The sequence below is a fragment of the Nannobrachium achirus genome (genome assembly GCF_963921795.1).
Source record: "Nannobrachium achirus genome assembly, chromosome: 2".
Lineage (NCBI taxonomy): Eukaryota > Metazoa > Chordata > Actinopteri > Myctophiformes > Myctophidae > Nannobrachium > Nannobrachium achirus.
The window spans coordinates 53,147,437-53,161,576 of record NC_137811.1 but is presented as its reverse complement, the minus strand read 5'-3'; the positions used below and the strand labels follow the sequence as shown (position 1 = coordinate 53,161,576).

General features: G+C 40.0%; 1 protein-coding gene across 1 annotated transcript; it reads right to left on the bottom strand.

Annotated features, from left to right (window-relative positions):
* Positions 1–3,032: 3,032 nt before the first annotated feature.
* sqlea (squalene epoxidase a) lies at positions 3,033–14,069 on the bottom strand (the record flags this gene model as incomplete). Its single annotated transcript, XM_080742664.1, has 11 exons — positions 3,033–3,225; positions 3,422–3,509; positions 3,927–4,023; positions 4,780–4,922; positions 5,482–5,577; positions 6,686–6,857; positions 6,970–7,083; positions 7,974–8,070; positions 8,569–8,746; positions 9,862–10,123; positions 14,043–14,069. 11 exons carry the CDS (start codon positions 14,067–14,069, stop codon positions 3,033–3,035), a joined length of 1,467 nt encoding a protein of 488 aa, XP_080598790.1.
* Between the last annotated feature and the right edge of the window lie 71 nt (positions 14,070–14,140).

Genomic DNA, 14,140 nt, shown 5'->3' with positions numbered 1-14,140 from the left:
TTCTCTATGTTATGCCAAAAATAGCAATTAATTACCATGATGCCTGAGATTTGATCATGGAATCTCTGTAAACATTAGACATCTACTAATAACTCAGTTTGTTTAATGCAATTGTATCTTACTATTCAAGAGTTGTTTTGTATGATTGTCTTCAGTTAGTAAAGTTAAGTTGAAACTCCACTTACTCCACCATTGAATAATAGGAAGCGTGGGATTTGAACAAGGACTGGTAGCACATAAAACCAGATGCTTAGACCATTACACCACCACTCAGACATGTGTGCTGCACCATTCAGTAACACATCTCTTAGTAATGTTGAAATGTTCTTTAGTAGGCCTATGTTAGCTTTTAATTGGTAAGCACACATTGAACCACAGATCAAATGGGACTTAAATTCAGGTCTCAATGCTGAGAGTCCAATGATTAGGCCATCATACTATACCTCAGTCACTTTTGACCCCTGTTACTCTTAATACTACTGTTGAAGCGCTTCAAACCATTGAACTGTAGAACAGAGATTTGAACATCTCTGAGAGTCTGATAATAGATCAAGTGCTGTTGACCTGAAAATAGTTTTGTTGCAAGGAGTTGCATGACATGCAATGGTGTGGTGTGGGTTTTAGCATTGTTGAAGAGTTATTTGTATGTTACCCTTCAATTATTAAACTTAAGTTGAAAGACTCCAACAGTGAACTCCAGGAAGACTGGTATTTGAACATGGAATCTCCGCCTGTGCATAGAGTCTGATGATTAGACCACCACACCATCATTACAACACTTTATAAATATGTCCTTTTATGTTTACCGTCAGTTAGTAAAGTTACAGTTCTAATCTCCTGGATTCTGACAGTCCAATGTTGGCAGCCCTGACTTTGGGTGCCCAATGCATATCTTTACAAAGAACATTGCAAAGTAATCCATCATCAAACTACAGGTAGACTGGGGTTTGAATATGGAACCTCTCTGTACTCACAAAACTGTACTCAAGGCATCTAGTATGGAGGCCAAACAGATGTGGGTCAAGACCATCTGGGAGGTGAGCCAGGAGAGGAGAGGTGGTGAGGATGGGGGCAGCACAGGCCAGACACTCAGCTTGATAGACCAGCTTTTCAAGTCTGAAACGTTTTGGTACCATGCGGTGGAAATGGTTGACCAGCCGCACACAATCCAGGAGATCCAGCTAGCTGTGGTAGCTCTGTCAAAAAGCTCACCAACAAACAGAACACTGGCCCAGGAAAAGAAAGAGAGGAGAGCCACCATGCACACGCCCACCAACGCCAACTAGCTGTATATGAGACTGATCTCTTAAAAAATTCCTGTTGACTATGGAGTAGATGAAAATATTGGGACACATTTGTATAACATTTTGCAATGACTGAATTGTTGTTATATTATTATTGTTTTATTGTATTATATATCATTGTTGTTATTATCTTTGATTAATAAATCCTGAATGTTAATCCTGAAAGAATACTAAATGTTGATTTAACTCAATCTGTAAGTGTTCATTTGCATGACCCAGAGGGTCCTGTTACATGTAATTTTAAGGCAATCACATGGGTTATCATTTCTATTTCTGATATGTTGTGCGATATGGGCAAAATACACAAATTGTCCTCAGAGGATTCCAGCTATTGTGAAAGAGTTTTGATTTTTAACAGGTGTCCTATCCTAGCCTCAGCCACTTGAGTTTTAAATTAAAAGCAATTACAAGAGCACTATTTGAATAAGCCTTTGCAGCATTACATTCTTGGCAAAGAATATGTGGTCATTATTATATGCTTAACATTATTAAGTGTGGTTAAGGTAGGCTACATTTGGTAATATTGTGATTTAATACAGATGTACAGTATTTATCTACTTTAGTTTAGAACTGAAAGTGGGCATAGAAAAGTTGATGATCAACAGGTACAACATTTTGATGATATAAATCAGTTTTTCTGCAAAGATTCTCCATCTTATAACTTTTTCTTACTGGCAATTTGCTTATTTCCAACAACACTGTAGCACTGTATGGCTTATTTCTGACATTGCGTGATGTAGGTCAATGATATCTATGTATCTTTATTATATTTGGATTATTGACGATGTAGTGAAATATGGCACAATTTTGACAGCATAAGTTTATAAAACTCATTTATTAAACATCAAAATATCAATCAGCATCAATCAATCAATGAACAGCACAAGTACAACAGTAAAGGCAGTGAGATAATCCTGTTCCTATCCGTGTCAACTCAGAGGAGAATGAACAGCTGAGCTTCATTCACTGGCTTTAGGGTTACCCCTCAGATAAGGTGTTAACTTGTATACATAACAAATCAAAAACATATTGCAGACATGAATGTATTTTACTGACATTACATAGTATTTTAATTATGCTAGCGGAAAACACAAGAGAGGAATCCTGTCTACGATTAGTCTTTTGACATTACCTCCATGCCAAACAAGTATCACAGGTTAGAACTGGTCACAAAAGAATCCCTTGTACTCATTGGAAGGCAGAAAGTCTATGTACACATTAAAAGGACATTTGGAAAAACATGAGGTCCACCCCAATGAAACAACAATAAGTTCTTCAGATATTGCCTTTTGATATAAAATACATATCACATTATGACCATGTCATAAATGTGATACCCTACAAACAGGGTAACACTCTTAAAATCAAAATGACAGCAAGGCATTCAGCTGGACCTTTACAACTTTCTGCAGACTATATGTTTTTAGTTTTTTTGGAATAAGGCTTAAGTGGTTCATGTATTTAACCAAGGCATCTCTTATGGTTTCATGTCAAACCTAACTTGGAGAAGACAGGAGCATACAATAAAAAAATACAGTCATAATTAAAAACAGCAGCACTAGCTTTTCAGTGGATGGGCATAACATGAACACTGTTGCCAAACGCTACATTTTCATGTTTTATTTGGTCCGTTGCCAGTTAACTATGGTTCTGAATCTGTACAGACCAACAGCTGGGAGATTACTCAAAAGTAACTGTCCATGTCCATCTGGATCTCTCAAGGAGAACTCAATACACCAGGTACTTGAATTCAGAGTAGATGAGGGGAAACATGACTGTGCAAGCACGGTACAGGATGGCTCCGCTCTTGAATAAGGCTCGGGGTTTGGTGCTCCAGGACTCTGACTTGAAGTTGAAGTAAATAGCATACAAGGCCACAGCGAAGAAGTGTCCGATAAGAGTCATTGGTTTGGGCGACAGCCTGGTGAAAGTAAAGGAAAATCACTCATTAAAATGTGGATGCAAACTCACACTTTTAATCAGAACATTATGTCATGGCAGTGGGAGAACTAACGCAGGTAATGAGGTGGTTTATCTGTTTGAATGAAGTAATTAACACAGTAATACTGTATCATGTTCTTATATCATAATTAAAGACATAATCTTATGATGCTTACACTGACAGAAGCCCAATAGGCCCAGCAATGCACTCTCCACCAAGCTTGAAGTACTGGAAGCAGGCTTTTCTAAGATCATGAAGTGAATCTGGAGAAAACAAAAACAGACATGTTACAAAATAATATCGTTATGCTGCAATTGAAATCCTTTTCAAACATCCGGTTGTCAGTAATACATTGTACACGTTACACATCGGGTTCAATTCAGCAGCCAGGTCATATCAAAGACTCAGCTTCAAGTAAGTCCCTGTGAAATACTACCATTATGTCCAGGAGAGGAGACGTACTTGTACATGAAGCCACCTAATGCTATAGAAACAGGAGATAGGATATGGCTCGGGAATCATTGGTTCCCAAGGCAACTTATTGTACTGCTGCTGGAAAACACTTTCACTTTTACTATCCATTGATTACCAACAAGAATAAAAACCTGTGATAAACCCGTTCAATGTAAAAAATCTTTGTCATTATATTCCAGGTGTATTTCACTACAGAGGAGACTCACCATCAGTGGCTGCAAACAGCTCATACAGAGCTTGGGCCAACACGTTCACCACAAAGGAATGTGATGACTTGCGTTCCCAGTGGAATTTTTTCTTTGCCTATAGAGGAAAAAAGAAAAATGCTCAGTGTAATATCACACATTTCTTTTCTTAGAGCAAACAGGATAACATGTCAGGATAACATTTTAATTACAAAATGTATTAACCACGTTAACTTTGGTGTCCCAATTTGTTATAATTCAAATTTAATTTATTTCTCAAATAATAATAAAAAAGCAACAATGTCACATATACAAGGTCACAAGCATTGATCTTGAAAATCAGCCATTTCTTTTGTAGTTTGAGTATACTGTAGTATACAATATTCTAAGTCGTTACTAAAATGTACAAATCAAAGCCAGAGTATATTCATCCTAAAATCAATAGTCAGAACTATCGTACAATCACCACAGAGGTTGTGGGTTGAATCCGTGGTGCACCCGGCTTTGTTGAGTGTGTACAGTCTACACGAACACAATTGGTGGAGGGAGGCTGGGAGGGGAGGATGATATTGGTCATTGCATGTACTCCAAGGGGCTGGGGCGGCATCTGTCAGCAGGGACTGTTGTGCGATTTACGATTGCTGCTAAAGTGTTTACTTGTATTGGGGTATTTAGTTTTTGCAAAGCATGTCACACCAACATTTCACTGCACATAGTTGTATAGAGTAGACAGGTTTCTTGTTTAGAAACGTCAAGGTGTGCATGCATTCAAGGGCCAAACCTGCTTTGACTCCAGCATGCAACACTTAACATCTAACGACTGCTACAACAATTACCCATTCTACTCTTAAACTCATTCAGACTCTGTGAATACCTGCAGCATAGCACTGTCGTCGTAGAGCTCTGGAATGTTCTCTAGCAGGCTCCTCCAGATGCGCACGTCATTGAGGGCCACACTCATGCCTCCTCCTGTCAGCGGGTGCCTCATGTTGTAGGCGTCTCCCAGTAGAAGGACGCCTGGAAATGGCAGGGTGCTGTTTTAAGCCTGGTTTATACTTTGTCGTATGACCGTGTCGCTCACAAAAACAGCGACTCGTTATGTCAAAATGCGTAGCATAATATAAGCAAAAACGTCATAGTCATCAGACATAAGTAGTTACTTTTCTCATCCCTTTGTGTAGCACAGTTCAGGTTTGAACTTTTACAATATTTGTAAAGAAGAATTATAATCTTTTGTCTGTTTATAAAAACAAATACGGCTGTATTACTGATTAAATAAATGTCATTTCTCTCACCAGCGTGTGCTGACTAGTCTAACAGTACACCCACACAAATCTGGTTTTAGAGCTTTCCAATATTTCAAAAATCAATTTAAATGTTTACAGTATCTTACAGAATATGGCAGACTAGATCACATTAGACTGGACATATAGACTTTATTCTTTTCAACAAACTCTATACTATTAAAGTTCAATGATTCAGTGATCATGCGATACATGTTTTGTGTGTGCATACATATCTATAAACGATATATCCCAAAATTACATTCAGTAGTAGTATAGTAATGTTCTGCTACCTGGCTTGTTGACCGGCGAGGGTGGGAGGAAGCTAGCAGGCATAGACCTGAGACGATCATTTTGTAGTGCCACCATGAAAGGTTCTTTTATGTGTTCTGATGGTAGAGGTAAAGAGAAATATATATATATATATATAGAGAGAGAGAGAAAGACAGAGAAAGAACCCACAATCATGTTAACCATTCAGCTATTCAACAGGGGATAAATATGTTTAGAGCATGCAGGGCACATTAGGTTTATGACTTGGAAGTATGAATTCATTGATACATTAAAATTACTTTTCCACTGTCCCTCTATTAAGGTTACAGGAGCACATCGCTTTGATGTTGCGGATGAGATATTTAAGATTAATTGGATCCAGCTATGAACACCAAAGCGAGTATACTCTAATGTTGTCATCTAATAGCTGAGCTATGAAAAAAATGATTTTAATAAACCCCTGACTGACATCCTGGTGCAGCAATCGCACAATTTAACCTATGCCGAATGTCATGGCCTCTTTGACTTTTCTACAGAGCAATATCTTCAGTACTGTGTGGTATTGTTAACAATATAATATACGGGCAGATATGGGGGAACAATTGACCGTTACTATTTCAGAACATACTAACAGAGAGAGAAGGCTCATGCTATCTCCTTGTCTGTGTAGCTTTACAATTTACATGAATTGGATCCTTCCAAGCGCATAGTAAGCAATGCAGTAAATGCCACGCATTGACACATCTGTTGTATCCCAACATTACGGTTAGTATGGCAATAGTTTAGGGTTAGTTGGCATTTACATCAGGGTGACCATATTTTCAGCCGCTCAAACTGGGACACGAACCACTGTTGCCTAAAACTGGGACTCTAAAAGCAAGGTGCACGTTACCTCGCACACGCGTGCCCATTCTCTAACGTTCGTGCACACACACATGCGCACCCCAGGGTTGCATACAGGCAGTGATTGACAAACAGCCTCAGCATTGAATACAGACACACAATGTATTTGTTCATGTTTCTAATTGGTTAGGTGAGCATGTTTTCATGAAAAGAACATAATAATGAATAATAATAATAATAGTGAATGTAGAAAACCGGGACATATTAGTGTTTTAGAGATATTTGTCGGGACACGCAGCTTGAAACAGGACAGTCCCGGCCAAACCGGGACGTCTGGTCACCCTAATTTCCATGAGTAGAAGAAAGTTTTAACTCTTTTACCTGGCAGCTGAGGGTACACCTTCTCAGCCATGTATTCAGTGAGGTTTCTTGGCATCTCCCCCCTAATGTCCACTAATACTCTGGTGTCAGAGGAAGATATTTGGTAGATAAGAACAGGACTGGGGTTGGCAATGACCAATTCAGCATGGTGGGCTTTGAACTGGGGAGCATCCTGGGGCAAGATAATAAAAGATGTGGTTATTCAGAATTGTATTTACAGTGTATATACCTGTAGGCGATGTTCATCAACAAATTACAATACTTTGAGCAAAACACAGCTTTACCTTCATGAGGCATCCAACAAAGTGAGAAGATGTCTGAGCCTTTCCAGACACAAGGCTCTTTCTGAATTTGGAGAAACAGCCATCGGCCACCACAGTGAGTGCAGCATGGATTTTCTAAAGACAGAAGACAAGGTCAAGAACTTATGTCAATCAACTACATTCTGTATTACTTCTTGCCTGGAGAGGTCCATCATGAGCTACTACTGCAATATAAGATGCTACAAGACATCTTCCTGGTAGGGGAGACACGTTGATCACTAAGGACTTTCACCCAGAGGGAAGCATAGCCATTCAGGCCATGTCGACTGCATAATGACTGGTAGTGGGGGATTGCTTTCGCACGTATTTGTTCAAGGGTGGCCATAGCTGAATGGGGTTGTCATAAAGGCTGTCTTAGTGTCTGGGAATCAGAAGGTCCCTGGTTCGGCCCCTGGCCCCGGGTCTACTACATGTGTTGAATTCTCCCTGAGTTGAATTAAACCCTAACTACTCCCTGGGCTATGTATAGCATCTAAGATGGCTAGAACTAGAAGCAGTAGATTTACATTATAGTTTTACACTAGGATTTGGGATATAAGAGCAATGTAATGAGATCATTTGGATATAGAGCAGGTGTGCTTCCCCTGAATGCTACTTGCTCAGCTACAGAAACAACAAATTGAAAAATAACCACCCAAGAGGCACTCCTAAATAAGAATAGGTTCAGATGCGAAATCTTTTATTCTGGCTAAAGCGTTTCGGATATCAGCCTTCCTCAGAGCAAATAAATAGTGAGAATTGGGGGTATACGGCTATACGCCCCACTTTTTGTACGTTCACATCACATAATCATCTCAACCTGTGTTGGGGGAAGGCCCATTACTTAAAGAATATCAAATCACAAACACAGACATTAACAACCTTTTCAACATCACAGAGTAGCCTACTATGGTGTTTTCCACTTGGGTGGATATTTTTCAAGTAATGAGATAGTATATGTCATGCTACAAGTTTCTTCTACTCACTTTGATGTCTCCGGTTTCCTTATCCTTGTACTGGACTCCAGTCACACAACCATCCTCCTCTTCCAAACTTGCCACAGTGCCTTCTACTATTGTGACACTAGGGGGGAGTAAAGCACTAGTCAGGTAAACCAACTCTCCACCCAACATGAAGACATATAGGCCCATAGGGAATAGCAGTGGGCATGGTTTTCTGGTAAAATAAAAAATAAAATGGCCATTCATTTTTCCCATAGAGATTTACAAAAAATATTGATATCATTATTTTAAGCCTAGAATCAAGCCATCCACGATCCTGGTGAATCACGACCATAAAACCTTTGATTCTGAGAAAATATATGTTTTAATATTTCATTATATGATATACTACATTTAATAATAATCTTTTGTTTAGCAGTTTTCAATAATTATTTCTTTCCACTCAATCAAAAGTTTTATGGTCATGATTCACCAGGATCCTGGATGGCTTGATTCTAGGCTTAAATTAATTGATATAAATATTCTTGTAAATCTCTACAGGAAAAATGAATGGGCGATTTTACGTGGCACCGGAAAACCACGCCCACAAGATGTCTCATGTAATTGGCATCACACTTACTTTGGTTCTGCAAGGGCGGCTCTCCTCAGTCCCATGATAAAGCGTCCATGATGGAAGGCCCGTCCACACTGGATGTGCTTGTCTTCCTGAGGGTAGGGAATCTCCACCTCCGTGCTACTCTCCATGTCGTGGATCACATAGCCGTTCACTGTGTGGGCATCCAGGCCCTCCACTGAACCTGAAGTAAAAGAACACCAGCTTCTCAATGTTCATTCAGAAAACACTGAGGTTGAGGCATAAATTATAGAAAATACTAATTATAGAGACATTGTAAAGATTACTGTAGGCATTTAAAAATTGCACAGAGCAACCTAATATATTTAAAAAGAATAATATTAATTTTGGAAAACAGTTTTCCTATTATTATTTAGTAGGCCCTACATGTATCAATAGGCCTACAGGGCAAATGAAACCCAATCTTAACAAAGTATGGTTAAAAGAACATGGACATTTCTTGCCCATAGCAGATTTTCCTCCGAAAATGAAAACGAGTCTCATCAATATTGAACAAACCTTTCACATGACTAGTGTTATATAAGCAGGAGCAGGGGTGTCGCACCAAATCCTGGGCCCTGGGTACTTTAACTATTGAACAAATAGCAGATATACAAGCTCGCAGCTTGTAGAATATTTCAAATCCTTCTAAGGTCTTTTTGAAAAACCTATGTTTCTATGTCAGTGGTACTCAAACGTTTCGCATGTAAAGGACCCCCAAAATGGTATGTATTTGGCCACGGACCCCCATCTCAAAATATTTCGTTCCAGGGACCCCCCAGAAGCAAAATTTGAGTTACAAATGTTAAAAAATACATATATTTAAAGATTTGAACACATTTTCATGACATTCTCACAAAAATAGCAGATCTACAAGCTTACAGCGGCATAGCTCAGAGCTAGAGAAACCGTTATTAGAGCCCGAAGGGTTCCCAGTTCGAACCAGGCTCCCCTGAGTTAATGTCGAAGGGTCCTTGGGCAAGACTCTTGAACCCCACATTGCTCCCGGTGAGCAGGTTGGTGCCTTGCATGGTTTCCTCCGCCACCGGTGTATGAATGTGTGCGTGAATGGGTGAATGTAATGCACAATCTCTGTAAAGCGCTTTGGATAAAAGCGCTATATGAATGCACCATTTACCACAGCGCAGCATTCGGTGCCGCGCTGTGAGCTTGTATATCTGCTATTTTTCAGTAGCTAAAGTATAAAATAATTAAGGCCCCTCCACCTTGGGCCCTGGTAACTCAGTCCCACTTTTCCCCCCTGGTGACGCCCCTGAGCTTGAGTCTCACATTACTGACCTTCCAGTCCCAGTGCTGTGAGGGCTCGGTATCCTCCTGGCTGCAGTAGCTCCCCTACTATCCTGTCAGGCTCCCTCATGTCTCTTTCCACCACCGTCACCCTCCTACCGTCCCGGGCCAGCACAGTGGCCATAGCAGACCCCAGCACCCCGGCCCCAATTATCACCACATCAGGCTCTGGGTCAACAGAGGCGGCGTCTTCCCGGTTTGTCTCCGTGGCCGAGGAGTCTTGTACATTAACCCTCTTCCTCCTGCCCTGGCCCTGGAGAGAGGAAATGGTTGAAGTGAAATAAAGAGATGCAGAAAAAGGTTATTAAAGGAGTAGTTCACCTCCAAAATGACTTTTTTCTATTGATTAGATTATTAAAGGAGTAGTTCACCCCCAAAAGGATTTTTTTTCTATTGATTAGATTATTAAAGGAGTAGTTCACCCCCAAATTGACCTTTTTCTATTGATTACTCATGCCATGGAGACTTGGGTACAATATTCTTTGACAATAAATTTGCCCCCATTAATTACGGATGGAGACCCAAATGCATTTGGGTTCCCATCCGGAATCAATGGGGATACATTTATTGAAATCAAAATGTCGTCTTAGGAATGCGACAAAAAACAAAAAATATTATTGAACTCAAGTCTCCATGGCATGAGTAATCAATAGGAAAGTCATTTTGGGGGTGAACTACTCCTTTAAATAGCTGTCATAGACCAGATTGAGTCTTTGAATGCATTATACAGTAGAATACACAAGACATTACATAATGTAGGCCTACGTTTTTTTTTTTTCTTTTTTCCCCATCAATGATTTTTAGTTTTGATTAGTTTAACCCCCCCCCCCCCCAACCTCAACCTAAACAAAACACTTTCATATTTAGTTTATTAGCCTATGTGTGATCTCTCTGGCAACTAGGTTAGGCATTATAAAACATCTTACCTTTGTTGTAGCAGTACTCTCAGCACTGTTGCGGCTCTCAGTTGAAGTGTGTGGAATAACCTTATTGATAATAGGCAAGGATGATAGAAGCTCCAGCGGAAAACTGAGCACCTGTGATATTCTGAGTTTCTGCCCATGAAAATAGCTGATATATGATAGTAGCAAGCCAACGGTAAGAAATACTACTGCAGCCATTACAATCTCTTTGGGAGCAAAAGTGAAGACACTGTCGGATTTTTTGTAAAGGTATGTGAAACTTGCTATTCCCAGGAAAGTCCACATCTTTATTATTATTTATTGTTTTAAATAAGCAAAAATGTGGGTACAAATATATATATATAGGCTATATATATAAGTATCTCTACAACATAAAATTCTGACAGAATAATAAATCCAAATTCGTGAAGAGGCAGTCCAGATAATTAAAATCCCATTGTTTGTTTTCTTCCTCCAGGTGCTGCCGTTGAGAGAAAACAAATCGGCTGACCAACAAACACAATGTTATAGCTTTTGTCTTCCTAATCCATAATTTAGACCGGTGAGACCAGACCGACGGTTCAAGGGATGCTGAATATATTATGCTAATGAGAAACACGGGCAACTTCGCATTAGGTGATTTCACACAGCCCTCCTTCCCTGCACATAGACCGTCCAATCAGGAGCGACATGTGGGTGAGCAGAGCTCACGCTACACGCCCATTGGACACCTCTAGCGGCACCGGGCCAACCCTCCGCCTCTGGTTGGACGGCCGGCTGGCACACAGCTAGTATGATGTGATGTCACTGGAAAACTTACAAAAGGGCTACATGTCATCCATCCGTCTCGTCCTCAGTGGTGGAACAATTACTAAGATGTTTTACTTAGGTAAAAGTATCAATATTGCGACATAGAAATAGGCTACTCTGTTACAAGTTAAAGTCCGAAATTATAACATTTACTTGAGTAAAAGTACAAAAGTGTTGTTATGTAATTAAAGTAACAAAAATATAATGTGCTCGTTATGAAATATTTGAAAATAGCAGATCTACAAGCTCACAATGCGACAGCATTGTGAGTATTGTGATCTTGTAGATTGGCTATTTTCAAATTGCCTAAATGTATGTAGGTCTGAAAAAGTGCTTCATGTTTTGTCACAACAATCAAAATCTACAAAGTAACTAGCAACTAAAGTTTTCAAATAATTGGAGTAAAAGTATAATATCTCATATCTGAGATGTAGTGGAGTAGTCTACACCATCTCCGTACTTTTACTTCTACTCCAAGAAGTAAAAGTAGGCCTACTGCAAATTGGAAATACTCGTACAGTACAGTACTTTTGGTTGCAAAGTAACTTAGTACATTTACTCAAGTAGCCTACTAAAGACATTATTGGGGAGTAGAAGTAGGCCTATGTCTATTTGTATAGGCCTACACCTCAGTGGGCAATATTGTATAGCCTCTTTACTCCCTCGAAAATAATTTACTACTTTTACTTTGGTATTGAAAGTATATTTAGATGCCAATACTTATTTACTTTTACATAAGGCCTTTTACTTGTAAAAGTATTACATAACAGTGTTACTGTTTAAATGTGGTATGTTTGTTACCCTTATATTATACCTCTATGTTGTTACCTGTTGCCAAGAGCTTTTCTTGTGGTTTTTATCCTTTCAGTTGACTTCGTACATGTGAACCTTACAGTCCTGTACCCAGATTTTCCTATACAAACCTCTAATAAACTCTTAAATCAACCAATACACTCCCTTCTTCGTCAGTCTAGACTAGAGACCCCATGGCCTAGAGCAGTGGTTCTCAACCTTTTCAGGCCGCAACCCCCAAAATAATATTTCAACTGGGGACCCCCCACCCTGCACGATCACTTGGAATTGTAGGAGTTGGCATTAAATTTAGTTTGACTCCTCGATCTACTCCATTGTGAAAATAGCTGATCTACATGCTCACAACGCCTTGTGAGGGCATTGTGAGCTTGTAGATCTGCTATTTTCACAATTTCTGCCTCTAATATTTGACAATTTGACCAATGTTTGACGAGAAGTAGTAAAAAGGTCTTTAAAATCCTTAAACTGTCACTTTAGAAATGGGCAGATACCCTGTATACACTTATACTGTATGTTGGTTTGTTTACTGTTGAGTGAGAAAACAACATTAACATTTATCTAAACATCTGGGGCCCCCCAAAATAATTTAGGGAACCCTCTGGGTTGAGAACCATTGGCCTAGAAAGACCGTCTTACACTGAATTGGCTACATCGTTGTTATAGTAACCAATCCATAGCCGAGAGACCAACAACGCAATTTAGAAGTTCTCTGAAGTTCTAAAAGAAGTAGCTAGGCATGTTAACTCCTAACGTTTAAGGCCCGGCCCTAACTTGGCCCTCACTGGGTTGGCCCGAGGCCCTACCCAGCCCAACTAGTAAGCATACATTTTAGGCCCTACCCTACCCTAAATGTCGGGTTCAGGTATGATCGGGTTCTCATTACTCTTTTCATACTTTTTCATTGAGCCCGAGGCCCTACCCGGCCAGACCAATTAGCATACATTTTAGGCCCTACCCTACCCTAAATCTTGGGTCGGGTTCGGAAATTGTACATATAATCTATGAATGGTGTAAAGTCTGTAACCCGGACGCTACATATAACAAACAGGGACGTGCTGGGCCCGATTCAGCCCGGGAAAAAGAGTTGGAGAGGCTCTCATTGCGCGCTATAGAGAGAGATCTCTCTCTATAGCGCTGCTGCTGCTGCTACTCAAAGATTTGCCATTTCAGATCATGAACAGTGACAAGCCAGTGGGCCAATTACATGAATTACATTTCGTCGTTGCTGTTTTCACTACTTTTGTGCGACGGCCTTGTATGATGAAGCAGGGCTTTGCTTTGCGAAAAAAATTATACATTTGAAACTTGGAGATACGAGGTTTCTATGACGATTTACTTTTTTGGCCGCCCAGCCCCTAAAATGGAACGAATGCTGACATTTTATTTTTATTTTTTTCCTAATGGCCAGCCTGGACCGGCCGGGAATGAACCGGCCGTTCGGGAGTTGTCCCGCTTTTCCCAATGGCCAGCACGTCCCTGTAACAAACTGACACTTGACAACCAAATAGCCAGTTATAGCGTGACCATCTCTCCAGCCTATGGGATTTTGACTCGACTGACTTCAGTCCAGTGTCCCCACACACACATTCACCTGCTTTTCTCTTCGCAGATGAGTAAGCCTGGCTACGCGAGGCTACCTCACCTCACCTGTAGCTTTAATCCAAACCATTCCATTCCTCTATTTACTAGATGTATGGAAAAACTAAGCTATGATTCAATAGACAGCATGCATACAAAAATAACAC